The 18,758-nt window shown below is 42.1% G+C and overlaps 1 protein-coding gene across 5 annotated transcripts in view; it reads left to right on the forward strand.

Moving 5' to 3' along the window:
• Positions 1-18,758, forward strand: part of LOC120397146 (sodium channel protein type 5 subunit alpha-like) — a 119,674-nt gene that overhangs the window by 80,394 nt on the left and 20,522 nt on the right. For 4 of the 5 annotated variants that reach the window (XM_039522691.1, XM_039522692.1, XM_039522694.1 and 1 more), the window contains 5 exons: positions 3,095-3,220; positions 3,640-3,909; positions 5,225-5,278; positions 12,547-12,684; positions 15,311-15,415. In XM_039522691.1, the coding sequence (XP_039378625.1) occupies positions 3,095-3,220; positions 3,640-3,909; positions 5,225-5,278; positions 12,547-12,684; positions 15,311-15,415 (693 nt within the window). The remainder of the gene's footprint in view (positions 1-3,094; positions 3,221-3,639; positions 3,910-5,224; positions 5,279-12,546; positions 12,685-15,310; positions 15,416-18,758) is intronic. The other variant, XM_039522693.1, reaches the window with a different exon arrangement.

An 18,758-nucleotide genomic window follows, 5' to 3' on the forward strand; every position in this document is an offset into this window, starting at 1 on the left:
AGGTCCGGGCATCAGAATTCAGCTTGCATGCGGCCATGGTAAGCCACTGTCTTTCGGCTTCTGCAGTGATTTACCCCTCCCCACAACGCATGGCTAATACCATGCAAGCTCACTGCTAATCACCACCCTTTCCCCCCCCCTCGCCCCCAATGCGGGGCTGGTAGCTGGGAAGATCCCTGCTGACCAAACGCGAAAAAGATTATCGGCATTTCACTCCTCCCCTCCCCCCGCTTGGCTACGTGTAGGAAAGGATTTTTTTTTTAAGCTGCTGCAGTCCACGAACCCAGTAGGAAAATGGCCATCTCTGTGTCCCCTTACTTAAATTCCTGATTTTCAACCAGGTTACCCTGAACGATATCACTTTGCTGAGGATAACACAGCGAGATAAAGAACGGATGCTTCTTGAATGCCAGCAATCACCGGGACCATACGCAGCTATGCTTTGCCATGCAATGATACCTGATTACTTGCTACATGCATGGCGTGGTAAAGTGTCCTACCATGGTGGACAGAACACGGCTGCCTTGCCCAGAAACCTTCTGCAAAGGCTTCTGGAGTACCTCCAGGAGCGCTTCATCGAGATGTCCCTGGAGGATTTCCGCTCAATCCCCAGACATGCTAACAAACTTTTCTAAGTAACTATACTGTCTGCGAATGCATCCCAAGTCCTCAGGGCAAATCAATCATTAAAAAACGCTTGCTTAAAAAACAATGCTTGATATTTGCAAAGGTACACTCACCAGAGGTCCGTTCCATGGCTTCATTGTCTGGGATAGTGGCTTGGGAGGGCTGGGAGGGTAATTCCGTCAGGGTGAGAAAAAGCTCCTGGCTGTTGGGGCTCACGGAGTGCTGTGTGCTCTCTGCAAGCTCGTCGTCCTCTTCCTCCTCCTCATCTTCCCCGTCCGCATAATCCTCAGCCATGGCACAGATTACAACGCCCACCTCGGAATCCACGGACAGGGGTGGGGTAGTTGTGGCGCAGCCCCCTAAAATTGCATGCAGCTCAGCGTAGAAGCGGCATGTTTTTGGACCTGCACCGGACCTTCCGTTTGCTTCTTTGGTTTTCTGGTAGGCTTGTCTCAGCTCCTTAACTTTCACTCTGCACTGCAATGAGTCCCTGCTGTGGCCTTTATCCGTCATAGACTTTGAAATTCTTTCAAATACTTTTTCATTTCGTCTTTTGGAACGCAGTTCTGTTAGCACTGAATCCTCTCCCCATATAGCAATCAGATCCAGTACCTCCCGTGCAGTCCATGCTGGAGCTCTTTTTCGATTCTCAGGAGACTGCATTGTTACCTGTGCGTGGTCACCTGTGCTGATGAGCTCTCCACGCTGGGGAAGCAGGAAATGAATTTCAAAAGTTCGCGGGGCTTTTCCTGTGTATCTGGCCAGTGCATCAGAGTTCAGAATGCTGTCCAGAGCTGTCACAGTGGTGCACTGTGGGATACCGCCCGGAGGCCAATACCGTCGATTTGCGGCCACACTAACCCTATTCTGATATGTTAATCCCGATATTAGCGCTACTCCTCTCGTCGGGGAGGAATACAGAAATCGATTTAAACAGCCATTTAAATCGATATAAAGGACCTCTTAGTGTGGACGGGTGTGGCGTTAAATTGGTTTTAAGCTCCTTAAACCAGTTTAAACGCGTAGTGTAGACCAGGCCAGTGACACTACCACTTGTACCGTCCAAGCCCAAAACACCAGGATCCATCGGTTCCAGCACAGCTGGAGAGTCAGCTGCCAATGGTGCTGTCACGGTCTCATCTACCGTCAGCACAGAGTCTCCCTCCGCCGATTCTGTCAGCATGAGCAGTTTGGACCCCTCACAATCTAGGGAGGACAGAGACTTAAACTACCCCAGAGGATATTTTTTCCTCTTCCCAAGCCTCAGTTTCTCCTGTCTTCTCTCACTGGGGAGATTTTGACTCCACCAGGAGCTGTTACCTATGACAGAAGTCTATCCCCTCTTCCATCTACCAGTTGTGTTTTTCCTCCATCAGAACTGTGAGTACTGCTGACAGATATGGACTCAATTTTCTCTTCCTCAGGAGAATCTGAACCACCTGAGGAACCATCATCTCCTCAGGACAGGAGATAGGAGATACAAAGCCTCCTGGTACCAATCTAGTTAGGGCCTTTCTTTGCAACACAGATTTCTTTAACCAAATTTAAGCTAATTCAATTTTCTAATTTTAGATTTATTCTACAGTTCAGAATTATTATTTGTAGATGCATATGAGAAAGGGTTAGAGGAGGGGTGGGCAAACTACGGCCCAGGAGCCACATCTGACCCTTGACATGTTTTAATCTGGCCCTCCAGCTCCTGCCATGGAGTGGGGTCTGCCCCGCTCCACGTGTGCCGGTGGCTCTGCGCGGCTCCCGGAAGCAGCAGCATGTCCCCACTCTGCCTCCTATGAGTAGGGGTAGCCAGAGGGCTCTGCACGCTGACCCCACAGCTCTCATTGGCTGGCAACCATGGCCAATAGGAGCTGCAGGGGTGGCACCTGTGGACCGGACAGTGTGCAGAGCTGCCTGGTCTTGCCTTCATGTAGGAGCTGGAGTGGGGACATGCTACTGCTTCGGGAGCTGCTTGAGGTAAGTGCCACCCAGACCCTGCACCCTGACTCCCTCCAGCACCCCAACTCCCTGCCCTGGCCCTGATCCCCCTTCCACCCTCCAAACCCCTTGGTCCCATTCTCCTGCACCCCAGAGCCCACACCCCTGGCTGGAGCCCTCATACGCACAACCCTGCCCCAGCCCAGAGCCCCTTCCCACACCCTGAACTCCAAATTTCTGGCCCCACCCCAGATCCCGCACCCCCAGTCGGAGCCCTCACTCCCTCCTGCACCCTAACCGTCAATTTTGTGAGCATTCATGGCCCACCATACAAATTCCAAAATTTTCCCACCCCTGGGTTAGAGAGTAATTATGGTACAGTAAGAACAGGCATGTATACTCCATTTCATTCCCTAAGAAAAAAATATAACATTCAGGCCATGAATATCTACTATAATCTATTCAGTAAACCCCTTTATTCCGTTTACCATTTCTGATGTGATTACTAATCTTAATTTCAATTCAATCTACACAGGTTTCATTTATAGGTGTTAGCAACCAGGAAAGATCAGAATTATGTGCCAGCCAAAACATCAAGTCTTTCAGAACCCTGAGGGCATTGAGGCCCCTCCGAGCCTTATCCAGATTGGAAGGGATAAAGGTATAGATAACTATTTTCAAAGAATCATAGGACTGGAAGGGACCTCGAGAGGTCATCTAGTCCAGTCCCCTGCACACTATGTGCCTTTGGAATGTGTATGTCTTTCATGCTGATCACAGTCAAACTTTCTTTACAGAAAATGTAGTTGATTCTTCTTTTCTAAAACCAAATTGATTTTTTTTTTTAAAAAGAGTCCTACTTAAATTATATATATAAATTATTTTTAAAGGAATATTTAACAGATCCAACTTGGCTTTAAAGATGCTAGCCACGATAAAGGCCTAATTTATGAATAGTGAGAAGTTGATAGATGCAAAGATGAAAAAAAAAGTTCTCAAAAATCGTTTTTTTGGGAACATATTTTGTGATTGCTTTATAACTACATTTCTTTTCCACTCCATTCATTTAATTTATTTCAGGTAGTTGTGTATGCCCTAGTAGGAGCTATCCCTTCCATCATGAATGTTATGCTTGTCTGCCTTGTTGTCTGGCTCCCATTTAACATCATTGGAGTGAAAGAATTTCGTGGAAAGTTTTGGAAATGCACTAACAAATCAAGTGATTTGATTGATCAAATTAAAAGCAAAAATGACTGTGAAATCCATAGTCACAGGCAATCCTTAAAATGGGAGAATGCTAAAGTCACCTTTGATCATGTTGGGATGGGGTACTTGGCTCTTCTACAGGTGGTAAGTTCTATTACAAACACTTTCTTTTGCAGGGAGATGTATTGGGCAGGCATCCCCGTCATAGTTGTACTTTTATTTATCCTGATAACCAAAAGTCAGAATGTTTAACTGTGAAAATGATGTCTATTTGAGCCACTCTGACCATTTTAAAATCCTGCATTGTAACTGCATGTTTTGTGTTGAGTGTAAGCATTCCCAGGGCCATATTTTATCAAATGTGTTTTAATCCTCTAACAAGAGTGCTAAACCTGAGACAGTTTGTATTTTAGTGGGTCTGAATCCACTTTTGTTTTCTGTATTCTAATGTTAAATTTAGCACAGATCAGAAAAAATGTAGCATAATCTATGTATTCTACCTAGTTGTATTAATACGGTTCTGACTATTGTAGCATCTGAACACTTCACAGACATTAATTAATTTATCCTCCCAATACCCCAGTGAGGTCGGAAATTATCATCATCACTGTACAGATGAGGAACTGAAGCACAAAGATTTAGTGACCTGCCCAGGGTCACAAAAGAAGTCAATGGCAGAGCTGAGAACTGAATCCAAGTTTCTTGAGTCCCAATCCAATGCCTTAATCACAAGATTATCCATCCTCCCAGTGTGCCATTATTACCCAGTATTCCAGTAAAAGACATTAGCGGTACTAGTAACTAGTAAATGAGACTCTTACCCTTGTAAACTTTAAATTTTTAGAAAGTTCCTAGATCTAAAACTGAAACCATTTAAAACATTTAAAGTATGCCCTTCAGTGTTCTCTACCTCTGTATCTCCCCCAGGTGTAACTCACTCAGCCCCCACAACCCTTCCATAGTTCTTACAGAGTTGCTATAGTCTTCAGGAGGGAAGTGGCATTATTTGATCTGTTGGCCTCATTATCTCTGTCAGAGCTGTTCTTCCCTCTTTTATACACTAACCTGGCTTACACTTTTAGTGCTCATTCAAAAAATGGGAAATTTGCAAATAAATAACTTAGTTTGAAAATATTTAAGGTTGAAAGCTTGTTTCATGGGCTTCCATAATTGTTAATTTCCAGATATTCTAATGTTTGGGTTTTTTTTAAATGTGCAGCATTTTTTGTTACGGATAATATTGATTTTAAGTATTCGTGAATTCCACTGAAACATACTTCCAACCTGAACTCTTTAATTTTGTGTATGTGAATAACATTTCACCTTAGCATTGTAGAATTATTTCAGCTCATTTAAACTCACTTGAACCATGATTTAATTTTAAAACACTGTGCTTTTGACTTTAATGAGAATAAATATAATACATTTTTCATAATCATGTGCTTGTTATTTTTTCTAGGCAACTTTTAAAGGCTGGATGGACATTATGTATGCTGCAGTGGATTCACGTGATGTATATAATCAAAATGAAAATTTTCTGTATTATAGCCATTGTCCCCTTTTTAGCTGTGTGTTGCACTTTTCAGTCTAGTTAGCTGTATCAAGATGAAAATACCAGTATGTGGACACTCTAAAAAAGATAAGGAATTAATAGACATGGGAAGACTAAATACTCAGAGGATAGATTAGGGACAACATTGCCCAATTTGAGTACTGTCATACAAAACCCCTTCTACATTAAGAGAATTTTAAGGGCCAGATTGTGTAAAATGATGTATGATCCTGTGGTAGTAACAGAGTGCAGCCCCTCCAGGGAAAGCTCCTGGAGGAATTGCACCAAGTTCCTTCTCTCTCTCTCTTTTGTATGTGTACAAGAAGAGTATTACTGGGTACATGTTTAATACATATGGTTGCAGCTCTTCACCACCTACATTCATACACTTCCTTTTTATTCCTTATTCTCATGTGTTGTTTCCCACTCTCTGACCTAAATTCAGTCCAGCTGACCTCATTCGCACTCTCTTCTTTTTGCCTCTCATTTACTTCCCCTCTTTCATTCACTCAAGCCTTGTCTAGCAAAATAGATAGTATTTAAAAACATGTTAGCTCTTTGTGGTCAACCCTACAGGAGCCAATACATTTTTAAAGGTGTTAAGCCCTGTCTACACTAAAAATGTTTTTAAACATAATTTATATTCTTAGTCTAGACATGCATAAAGACTCGGCCAGTCTCACTCCCTCTCACAAGTAGCCATTCACTCATGAGCATGAAAACATGTGGCTCCCGTATTGCTCACTGTAAAAAAATAGCTCCTGCACCACACTACTCTACATCCACACTCTCCTTCTCCTCCTCAAGAAGCCAACAGCCCTGGATTTCTCTGCTCCAATTCTGACAGACCAGACTGTGCATTTGCCAAGCCCAGAGAGTGACTAAGCATGCTCCATCCCTGTGCTTTTGTCCCAGTAAAATCCTTGATGTGATTTGTGATGAGCTATGGCTTCTAAAGTGGTGACTAGGAAGCCATGCTACACCTATGAAAAGCAATCAGTCATCCCAAACAGATATCTTGTGCATCCAAATGTATAGGTGAGGAGCTGTTTGGGGAAACATTAGAGAAATCAGTAGCTGAAATAGAGAGATCTCAACCCTTACTATTAAAGCCAGCATAGCAGTCTGCTGGCCACTGCCATTACCAAGGGCATTCAAGAAAGGATCGATGCCTTAGCAAAGGAAAAAATTTGGAGCAGTAGCTTCCACGGAAACCTAGATAAATTTTCTTTACAGATCAACAAAATTCTCAGCATGATAAAGACAAAATGAGCATTTCTGTTTGAGGGCTTACAATTTCTATGCAAGACTCTTCCTTCTGATCTATCCTTTACATCCAGAATCTTATGAAATAGCTGGTAGAGTCACAGCAAGGCTCAGGTTGAAAGTTATGCATCTATATGCATTCATGGACAACATACCAATCAGTGCCTTGTCTAGAGAAACAGATCTATACATAACTGTACAGCTGCTGGAAAAGATTTATACTCACCGTTGTTCAAAATCAAGAACTTTTTAAACTCAATACGGAGGATTGCTCACCCAGAGATCAAAGGAGGCATGGCTGTGGCCATAATTTTAACATCCTGGTAAAAATATGCAAAGATCCAAAATTTCATTGCATCAGCCATTTCCTGGCAGTTGCCAATCCATAGCCAGTTATCTCCAGTGGTTAGGATTGCTGATGTCTGGAATCCTTTTAATCCTGAGTGAGATTTCTTAAAATGTACCTCCAGAAATTACTTGTGAGGACATGGAAATAGTCACCTGAGGCAATGCAAAATTAGATGTTGTTCCTGGATGATGTCCACATTTACTTTTGTGGGGAGATAAGTACAAACAACATGCTGAAAACCAACCCATTTGTCACTGCATGCTCATTATGGAAGCAAGCCTTGCAGGGTGGGGAGCATACCTGGAAGATAGATTTCCAAAATCTGATTTTAGTTAACTTTGTCAGCTCTATCAGCGGCGTATCTGAACACAATCATCAACATAGCCATATGGGATTGAATCAGTGGTCCATTGAATGCAGTATCCAGTCTATGACAGTATAAGCTGCTCCAGAAGAAGGTGCAGGGCACCACATATTAGGCAATTACAGTGCTCACAGAGAAAGTTTCCTCCTACCACCCAGTAAGAGATTGGCTTATGACTGGAGCATGAGTGTTTATATCTCCTCCAAAACAAAAGGTCAAAGCTTCTCTGTGACAATGAAAATAATGTCCTGGCCAGAGAAGAATCTGCTCCGTTTTAAGACAGTACACAGAAAGGATACAGAAAAAAGGATAAATGAGATTTAAAGTCTCCTTTCTAGTCCTCCACTGGCCCAGAAGGCACTTGGGACTTGATAGCCAAGGAACTTCTGTTGCACCTCTAGAAAAGACCAAATCTTTTTGAAGCAGAGACATCATCATCTGGATCTGGAACACCTACAGTTAACACCCCAGGCATTGGAAGAGAAGTGTACTTCAGCAGGGATTCTCCATTAGCCTTATTGATACCTTTTAGTATCCAGACAGAACTCAACCAGAAAATTTCATTCATTGATCTGGTCAAATTAAGTTTCTGATATGAGAGGAAACAGAAAGCTGTCTGGGGTAGGGATTTATCTCTTTGTAAAGTGCCCAGCACAATGGAACTCTGACCTCTAAATGCTACTCTGTTAAAAATAATAATAATAATAATAATACTAACCTGACCACAAAGCTTTGGTGATCTCAGCTACACTACAGTTTCTGCAGGATGGTTGATTGGAGTCCTATAACTAACTACCATAAAACAATGAGAAACAAACAGCCCTAGTAGAATTCTTTAGGTAGGCACATCAGACACCACATCTGAGTATCCTCAGGTGTCAAGATTAATCAGAATGACAGATGAGAGAAGCCTGGGCTGGACTTCATTGTTGCCATTACCTCCAAAGACGGGGTTTGGAATTAGTTCCCCTATTCATAAAGAAGCTACACTTCACTGAGGCGTCCACTGATAGGAAGGTGCTATTAATTTATGATACATAATTTATTAAATCCCAAAACTGTTGGTTTATATGGTGAGAATTCTACTTCTGTCTATTATTCTACTCCAGTAATAATTAAAACTCTGCTTAACCTTTCCACATTACTGCTGTGATTCATTCCTCACCATTTCCCATTAGTGATGAATGAGCAGAGAAGCTGTGCAGCAGAATGAGAAATATCTTACTTAATAATTTTCTTTTGGTTAGCAGTTTCTCTCCTTATTCAACTCACCCTGGTAGTTTGATAAATGACTGGAATACAATTTGTAATGAATGGATTTTTTTCTCTAAGGGGAGACTTAGACATATAAATGTCATTAAGGTAAATTTATATTTTATATCAACGTATTGTCTTAATGCTAATAATCACTTGCTGAAGTGTTTCTAAAACTTTTAAAAAACTTCTGGTGGCCTGAGCTGAAAGCCAGGGCTTAGTCCTGAATTCTACAGTATTGGAGCACCTCCAAATTCCATAGATTCAAGCATTACCCATTAGTGATGAATGAGGACAGAAGTTGCTAACAGAAATTTATCTGAGGAGAGGGAGCTGACCCAGGAATTGGTTGGGCAAAGAGAAAATGGGTCAAATGTGGAGCTGGTAGAGGTGACAAAGGGTAGAATTGGTGCCTGTGAAAGAGAGGGAAAGTTGAGGAGTGGGAAGAGCAGGAGGAGAATAGGAAGGGTGGAGAAATGACCTGAAATAGGGGCCTTGTCAGCACATGCCTTTACATGTGCACTGTGTTTGTAGAACAGTTTAAGAAAGTCCAAACTCTTCCCCTTCCTGGGATTTGATTTTATTAAAAAAGAGAACAAAGAATAACCCAAACCTTCTTCCCAGCCTTGGTTGCTTTTTTTAGTTCTTCCCTCAGCACTGCCTGTCTCAATGCCCTATATCCTTTCTTTAGTAACTTGCCTCAATGAGTCTGCAAAACCCACTTAATCTCAGCAGGACCAGTACCTGATAGCAGGGTGGGATGTTTCAGGAAATCAATACCAGCATGTTATAAGAACATAAGAATGGCCCTACTGGGTCAGACCAAAGGTCCACCTAGCCCAATATCCTGTCTTCAGACAGTGGTCACTGCCAGGTGCCCCAGAGGGAATGAACAGAACAGGCGATCATCAAGTGATCCATCCCCTGTTGTTCATTCCCAGCTTCTGGCAAACAGAGGCTAGGGACACCATTCCTGCCCATCCTGGCTAATGGCCATTGATGGACCTATCCTCCATGAATTTATCTAGCTCTTTTTTGAGCCCTGTTGTAGTCTTGGCCTTCACAACATCATCTGGCAAAGAAGTACTTCCTTTTATTTGTTTTAAACCTGCTGCCTATTAATTTCATTTGGTGACCCCTGGTTCTTGCGTTATGAGAAGTAGTAAACAACACTTCCTTATCTAGTTTCTCTACACCAGTCATATTTTATAGACCTCAATCATATCTCCCCTTGCCCTCTCTTTTCCAAACTGAAAAGCCCCAGTCTTATTAATCTCTCCTCATATGAAAGCCGTTCCATACCCCTAATCATTTTTGTTGCCTTTTTCTGAACCTTTTCCAATTCAAATATATCTTTTTTGAAATGGGGCGACCACATCTGCACATAGTATTCAAGCTGTGGGCATACCATGGATTTATGTAGAGGCAACATGATATTTTCTGTCCTATTATCTATCCCCTTCTTAATTATTCCCAGCATTCTGTTTGCTTTTTTGACTGCTGCTGCACATTGAGTGGATGTTTTCAGAAAACTATCCACAGTGACTCCAAGATCTCTTTCTTGAGTGGTAACAGCTAATTTAGACCCCATCATTTTATATGTATAGTTGGGATTATGCTTTCCATTGTGCATTACTTTGCATTTATCAACATTAAATTTCATCTGCCATTTTGTTGCCCAGTCACCCAGTTTTGAGAGATCCCTTTGTAGCTCTTTGCAGTCTGCCTGGGTCTTAACTATCTTTAGTAATTTTGTATCATCTGCACATTTTGCCACCTCACTGTTTACCCCTTTTTCCAGATCATTTATGAATATGTTGAATAGAACTGGTCCCAGAACAGACCCTTGTGGGACATCACTATTTACCTCTCTCCATCCTGAAAACTGACCATTTATTCCTACCCTTTGTTTCCTATCTTTTAACCAGTTACCAATCCATGAGAGCACCTTCCCTCTTATCCCGTGGCAGCTTACTTTGTGTAAGAGCCTTTGTTGAGGGACCTTGTCAAAGGCTTTCTGAAAATCTAAGAACACTATATCCACAGGATCCCCTCGGTCCACATGCTTGTTGACCCCCTCAAAGAATTCTAGTAAATTGGTGAGGCATGATTTCCCTTTACTAAAATCATGTTGACTCTTCCTCAACAAATTATGTTCATCTATATGTCTGACAATATTGTTCTTTATTATAGTTTCAATCAGTTTGCCCGGTACTGAAGTCAAGATTGCAGGCCTGTAATTGCCGGGATCACCTCTTTTTAAAAATTGGCATCACATTAGCTGTCCTCCAGTCATCTCTTACAGAAGCTGATTTAAATGATAGGTTACAGACTACAGTTAGTAGTTCTGCAATTTCACATCTGAGTTCCTTCAGAACTCTTGGGTGAATACCATCTGGTCCAGGTGACTTATTGCTGTTTAATTTATCATTTTTTTCCCAAACCTCCTCTAATAATACCTCAATCTGGGACAGTTCCTCAGATCTGTCACCTAAAAAGAATGGCTCAGGTTTGGGAATCTCTCTCACATCCTCAGCTGTGAAGACTGATGCAAAGAATTCATTTAGTTTCTCCATAATGGCCTTATCATTCTTGAATGCTCCTTTAGCACCTGGATCATCCAGGGGCCCCACTGGTTGTTTAGCAGGCTTCCTACTTCTGATGTACTTAAAATTTTTTTTGCTATTACTTTTTGAGTCTTTGGCTAACTGTTCCTCAAATTCTTTATTGGTCTTCCTAATTGTATTTTTACACTTCATTTGCCACTGTTTATGCTCCTTTCTATTTTCCTCACTAGGATTTAACTTCCACTTTTTAATTTAACTTCCACTTTTTAGAACCCAACATGGGTGGGTGAAAGGAAAGGAAGGACTAGGAGAGCAGAGTACACAGGAAAGAGGAAGAGAAGAAAAACAAGAAGATACATAATAATAAACTGAAGTAAAATTTCTTAATGAAAAGAAGCTGCTAAGGAGGAAGAAGTAGATTAAAAAAACTCAAGCAAAACCAGGATCACAGAAGAAAAAAAATCAATAACTGGAAAGAGATGGGTGGCATGTAGTTAGACAATAATGAAGAACAACTTAAGGGTATTTAAAAAATGCGTTAGAGAAAATATATAAGGAGAAAAGGAACAAAAATGAGCCAAAACCAGGTGTAAGATGATAAAACTATTTTATTAATTCAATTAAAGTATGAATTATCTTTAATGAAACAGTCATTTTATACACCTTTGAAAAAATGGACATGGAGAATGAGATTTTCAAAGGCACAAATATCATTTGATGCATAACTCCTGTTGACTTTCATTGGATATGAATGCCTAGCTGCATTTGTGCCTTTAAAATCTCCTCCTGTGGCATTTCTTCCTACATTGTGTCATATATTGGCTGGTTGGGATGTTGGGTATTAAGGAAATTCTAGGAAGATAGTATTGAACTTCTGTGCATTTATTTGAATACGTAGTATCTATCTGCCCTGATGATATGCATCCTAGGCACTGACTAATCCATAGGAACTGACTAATGTATTTACTGTCAATTATTTTTGAAAAATAATGGAAAACTGTTTAGGTACCAGAAGAATAGAAAATTGCAAATGTAGTGCTAACCTTCAAAAAGGAAAGAAGAGTGGTCTTGGCAACTCAAGTCATTTAAGATTAGTTTTTTATTCCTAGCAAAATAATGCAACAGGTATTGAGAGACAAACATTGTTATTGGGTTCCCAGCAGATAACATACTTGGATTGAGTGTAACAAAAGCATAACTTCAGGTCAGCATTAATATTATGTTATTTAGTTCCAGGATTTTATGTTATATCTGTATCTGTCTACGTCTTCATTTGTGCAGATCTGTTATACTTGTGCATGCAAATGTAAGTGTATAAATGCTTTTAAACAATCGGGCCTTCCTGATGATAAAAGGATCAATTATTACAAAGTTGAAATGACAGCAATTTTTCTGACAGTTTTTTCTGTTTATTTATTTATTGTTATAGGTAGACCAGCAGCCAGTGTATGAATACAGTTTATACACGTACTTGTATTTTGTGTGTTTTATCATGATTGGATCTTTTTTCATGATGAATCTCTTCATTGGAGTTGTTATCAACAATTTTAACCAACAAAGGAAAAAGATAAGTATTGCATATCAACTGTGTTTCATAGCCCTAAATAAGCCCTTCAATCCTGTGACTGTTGAATACTGTTGAATTATAAACACAAGTCATGGTGGGACTTTGGCTCATCTACAAAGAATCAAAGGGTTATGTTTGTTTACTTTATTTACTAACACCTTCCAGGGTCAATATTTGTAAAGGCTGAGCTGAGAAACCTAGCATTTTGTTATAAACAGTCCCTTCCCCCAATCTGGGTCCCGCCTTTCCCCCCACATCTCTGTTCCCCACCTGTTCCAGATCCCTGCTTCCTTCATCACCACTATTCCACCCCGCGCTTTCATTCAAGTTCCTAGTTTCCCCTCCAAAACAACCTCCAGGTTCCTGTTTCCTCTATCACTACCATTCCCACCCCCCCACACACTCACCCTCCTACCTTGCAGGGTCCTAGCTCCAGCCCAAGTCCAAACATCTATACTGCAATTAAATAGCCCCTTAGCCCGATCCCATGAGCCTAGTCAGCTGGCATGGGCCAGTGGCAGGTTTTTAATTGCAATATAGACATACCCTTAGAGGTGCCCAGGAGTTGTGCTTAGTTTTCCCAGATTACTGGGTGGGAGCTCAAGCCGGTTCTATTTTCTATTGTTTAGGAGAACATCTTACCCAGCCCTTGTTGCTGCTGACTCCACCTGGCAGAAGGGTTACATTTTCGGGGGCTTGTCCGGGATACCTGGGACAATATGCTTTGCAAGCACATTTTGAGTAAGCCATTAATTTGGGAAAACATCACAACCTCAATTCAAATGGATGTGACAATAGGCAAACACCTACCCACGGTGTGGTGGACAGTGTCCTTTGCTGCAGTTTCTCATCTTGTGGTGTGATGTCCTTTAATACACCACTCCCCTTTCCCTTCATGGCACCACACCCACAGTTGGCAGTCCTTGGTCAGTGAAGACCCAGAGTTCAGAGCTGCATTCACAGGGAGGGGGCTCATTTCCAACCCAAGAGGGGGGCATGTTGACCAATGCCTCTGCTGCTGCCGCCACTGCAACTAGCTCTCAGCGTCTGCTGCCACTTTCTACCACCACCACCAGGTGCTACTGCAGTGTCATATTCCGAGGTTCCACTGCTTAACCCAACTCTCTGATTTCAGCAGGCAGTGGGAAACCTCAATGGCAGTGCAATTTCTTTGTTGCCTTTCACTGTTCCCACACAAAGTCTAAAATGTAGCCCTTAGACTTGCTTAGCAGTGAGAACAGCTCTAGGAATCACCAACCAGAACTGTTAAATGAGTCCAATCAGCTTTGTCATTAAATGCTGGAGAGGGGCAGGTCAAATGGTATCTAGTTCAATGTAGGCAGAGGCCACACCACCAGGTAGAAACACCTATCCTCACTCACTCCCTTCTCCACTGGGATTTGGAATCCCTACCCCCTGCTAGCAAGTGAGGTTCAAGTTAGGGTGATCCCTTCAATCAGGGCATGCAAAGCACAGTTCTGCTGCTCTTTGCTCATACAGTAAGGATAACAACATTTCGTTATCTCTGCATTCAAATACTAGAGTGATTGTAACCAGGGGTGAAAGTATCTCTGAAGACTTACCGTACCGGGGCCAGCTCCGTCCCACGGAAGAGGCGGGGCTTCTGGCAGAAGGGGCGGGGCTGGTGGGTGAGCGTCTCCCAGCCAGCCCTTCAGCAGCGATTGAAATGGCAGCAGTGGCAGCTGGAGCCCCGGGCCCTTTTAAATCGCCAGTCCTGGGGCAGCAGCTCCCTTTGCCTCCCCCATGTTGGCAGCTGGGGGCAATGATGCTAAAGCCTTAAGGATGGTCCTTTGCTGCAACAACACTTTAACGTTACTGTCCCTTCCCCACCTCCCCGTCGGCGGCCCTGCTGGTACGGACCATACTGGCAGGGCCGCCAACAGGGGAAACAAAAGGGGCAGTGCTTTAATGTGGGCTGCGTACAGGCTGGTACCAGCTTCGTACTGGTATACTGTACCAGCCCGTACCGGCTCACTTTCATCCCTGATTGTAACCCAAACCAGCCAAAACTGATCATTTTGGCAAAGCAGCTCCATTTGCTGCACACCTAGGTAGAGTAGTCATGTTTATGCAAATTCAGCCTGCACGTGAAGTCTTTTCTCCCAGCATATGTCTCACTAGATGTCAGGAGAGAACTCATTCACACCCTGCTTCCATCATTTGCTTTTAAAAAAGACTCTCACACATAACAAGGGAAACTGACTAAGGGCTTGAGCTTGCAAACTCTTGCTTATGTAATTCCACTGCTTATGATTTCCACTGCTTGCATCCGAAGAAGTGGGTATTCACCCACGAAAGCTCATGCTGCAAAACATCTGTTAGTCTATAAGGTGCCACAGGATTCTTTGCTGTTGCTTATGTAAGTAAGAGCAACTCAAATGAGTAAGAGTTTTAACATCAAGTCCTGGCTGACTATTCTGACAATAAACTGTCCAAAGCAAAATGTAACCAACTGAAAAAATAGGCAAGAAAAACATATTTTTCTCTATTTTCTCTTAGGTACTACTTATAACAATACTAGGTAAATATTTTCTTGCAAAAGTGCATTTTTCCCCCCAGTTAACTGTCTTCAGTTAAAATGAATAGCAGTATGATTTTCCTGCACTTAGGAGGAGATCATGTCTTTTTGACAAAGGAACAGAAAAAGTATTATAATGCCCTGAAGAAACTTGGATCCAAGAAACCCCAAAAACCCATCCCACGGCCATTGGTAAGTCCATCCTGAATCACTTTAAAACAAATATGCATAACCAGTGACTATTTTTAGACCAATATATCAGCTGGAAACACACATTCAAATTGAGATCTGATGAAATTATGCATTGGGATTAATATTCTTCACTAATTCAGACCTATTTCTATTTGTGACTCAGTTGCAAACTGATCCTAATTTCGTCTAACATTTTTATTTCTAAGTTCACCAAATACATAGGGAAAATATTGGCATCATATCAGGTGTTTGTGAACTGTTTGTGTTGACTATTTACTGTGCTCACAGAATGATGATGGTCACCTAAAGGTATGTCTACACTAGAGCTGGAGATGTAATTTCCAGCTTGGGTAGACACACCTGCACTAACTCTGACTGAGCTAGTGTGCTAAAAATAGCAGTGTAGCCACCCCAAGTGCAATCCTGTTTTGAACCCTAGCTACAAACTCGTGGGAGTTAGCCCATTCTGCCACCTGCACTGCTGCAGCTACCCTCTTATTATTAGCAGGATATATCTGCCCGAGCTAGAAATTCTCCAGCTAAGAAATTCTCCAGCTCCAGCTAAGACATACCCTAAATCAGTTGTTCTCAAACTTTTTTCCATGGACCACTTGAAAATTGCTGAGGGTCTCGGCAGACCACTTAATGATTTTTCCAAATGTTGTTTTTACCATTAGCTAACTATTATAAAGTGCTTTGGATAAAAGCACTATATAAAAAAACTTTATAATTAACTTTTTTTGTTCTACAAATAAAAGCACACAACTCATATTTTAATATCAGTAGTCTTACCTTTCTAATGCGATGGATGTGCCCTCTCTCCCCTGCCACGGCGGCCTCCAGGCTGAGGCTGGGAAAGAGGACCGTCTCTCCCCGGCAGCCCCAGCCCTGGAACTGGGGAAAGTCACATCTTTTTCAGGCCACTGCAGCCCTGCGCATCCCAAATTCCCCCCCACGGTCTCTTCTCATCCCACTGTGCCCTCCCACCTACTCCCTATTTCCCCCAAGGACACCACCTCACCTTATGTGTGCATCTTCTCCAGGTCCAGGCACCTAATTAGTGGAGCCACGCCTGTGCAGCTCCACTAATTAGGTGGATGGCCCTTTGTTTACTTCTGTGCGGCCGCCCAGGCGCGCACCTTAGAGGGAACTATCTGCAGGCCACCTGAATGGAGCTCGCAGACCACTGGTGGTCCACGGACCACAGTTTGAGAACCTCTGTCCTAAATCACAAATATGATTTGCGTTCCCTGATTAAGTTACTGCAACTTTTAAAACAGGTGAATAGTGATTAACAAATAACTCATGCCTAGTATTACATTTCAAATGAATATTTATTCTCCCTTGACTGCTTGTCCATATATATATTCCATTTTTGGGGGGTGCACATGTACTCGACACTGAGGTCTTTTGGCCAGCAGTGTCTGATAGGGCTTGCATACACCCTGTGCCCACTTGTGCTCAGGTACTGAGAGGCCATGAAGGACTAACCACTACTCTGTTCCTTCTCACCACCTATAGCTTTGAGACAGAATTCCAGTATCCATGTACCACACTGTTTCTTTTTGATAAAAATATAGTTAATATACTTAGTTGCCTGTTGATACCTCTTTTTTAATAGATTTCATTTTTTGGGTGGAAGATTTTAGTACTTGTACCTTCCCTTGTAGGGAAGATCTTGATCACGATCTTGCCAGCACCAGGGCATGAGGATGTCACATTCAAAGTCTCCTGGATTTAAATATTGCCCCTTTTGTGAGCTGTACTTTCTATTAATGATGAGCACAATAGGTAGTAAATACACTGTGTACAAGCCCTTTTCAAAAAGAACTTTAAAAGCCAGAGAGGTGAAGCTTAAAATGTTTCTGCGTGATCACACTATGCAGCCTGCCTCAGACCCAGGTCATACTGACTGATTGACTGACACACACATGCCTGTTGTGTCCAGAGATGCCCCTATGAGCTCAGCTTCAGTTAGCTCCAGGGTGCCACTGACTAAGCCACAGACTTGCAGGGATTCTGGTGGGACTGTCCTAAGAAGACTGTCACAGTTCTGGGGTAATTGCTCCTTTAATCCACCTTCTGTGGTCTGCTCAAGGAATGCCATCTCAGGCCTCTAGCCGTCACCTCTCTCTAGGCAGGGACCCACGTTCCACTTCCTCTTAACCAGAGAGCTGCAGATCCCCTGCAATCCACTGTGATTATCCCAATAAGGTCTGACTAACACCCGGCCCCTCCTCTTTGCTTTCTCTCCGAAGGACAGTGACAGTAATTTATCAGGAACCGAACAGCTCTTCCAAAGCCTAGTACATTTATTTAAAGACAAAAGCATACAGAGAAAACATATAAAATAATAAAAAGGTCTAAACACACACGAAATTTTCCAGAAGTCAGCCATCAGTTTGATGACAGGTTCAGGTCCTTCTAACCTGTCCCCTCTTTAAGCAATGGATCACACCCCTTTGTTGAATTAAAAAGAAAGCTTCTCTGTCAGGATAAACTCAGCCTTTTATACCAAAACTCTTGCTTTGTCTCCTAGCCTCCTGAAAACAGGTTCAACCAATCTCTGCCCTTCTCCCTGGGAGGTCAAGCCTTAAAATTAATAGGCAGCCTATTTAAGACTAACATAAGGAAGTACTACTTCACACAATGCACAGTCATATCAACATAACCAGCTTTGGGATTTGGCATTTATCACCTGCCAGCAAACCATAGCGCACACATACATATAACATATATTGATACAAAGGGCTATTTATATTCTGTGGTCTTATATCATCTGGCCCACCCCAATATAATGGTCTTTGAAGTTTTCATGCTTTCAAGGCTGACTCAAACATTCAGATAACATTCATAACGTTAAATACAATAGTCTCAAGATAGGCCTTTGTTGTTCATATTTGCTAAAAAGATTTTGAAGGGAAGGAGTTCTCTGAAAACACCAGCTCAGTGTGCAGCAGCAGCCAAAAAATTCAACAGACCCATCAGGAATCATTTGGAAAGGGATAGATGATAAGCCAGAAAATATCATAATGCCACTATATAAACCCATGGTATGCAACACCTTGAATACTGCATGCAGTTCTGGTCACCCCATCTCAAAAAGATATATTAGAGTTTGAAAAAATACAGAGAAGGACAGAAAAAATGAATACAGATATGGAACAACTTCCATATGGGGAGAGATTAAAAAGACTGGGCATGTTCAGCTTGCAAAAGAGACAAGTAAGAGGGGATATGATAGAGGTCTATAAAATCACGAATGGTGTGGAGAAAGTGAATAAGGAAGTGTTATTTATAGGAAGTGTTATTTATATTTATTTATAAGTGAATAAGGAAGTGT

Source organism: Mauremys reevesii, linkage group 2, assembly GCF_016161935.1.
Source record: "Mauremys reevesii isolate NIE-2019 linkage group 2, ASM1616193v1, whole genome shotgun sequence".
NCBI classification, from domain to species: Eukaryota; Metazoa; Chordata; order Testudines; family Geoemydidae; genus Mauremys; species Mauremys reevesii.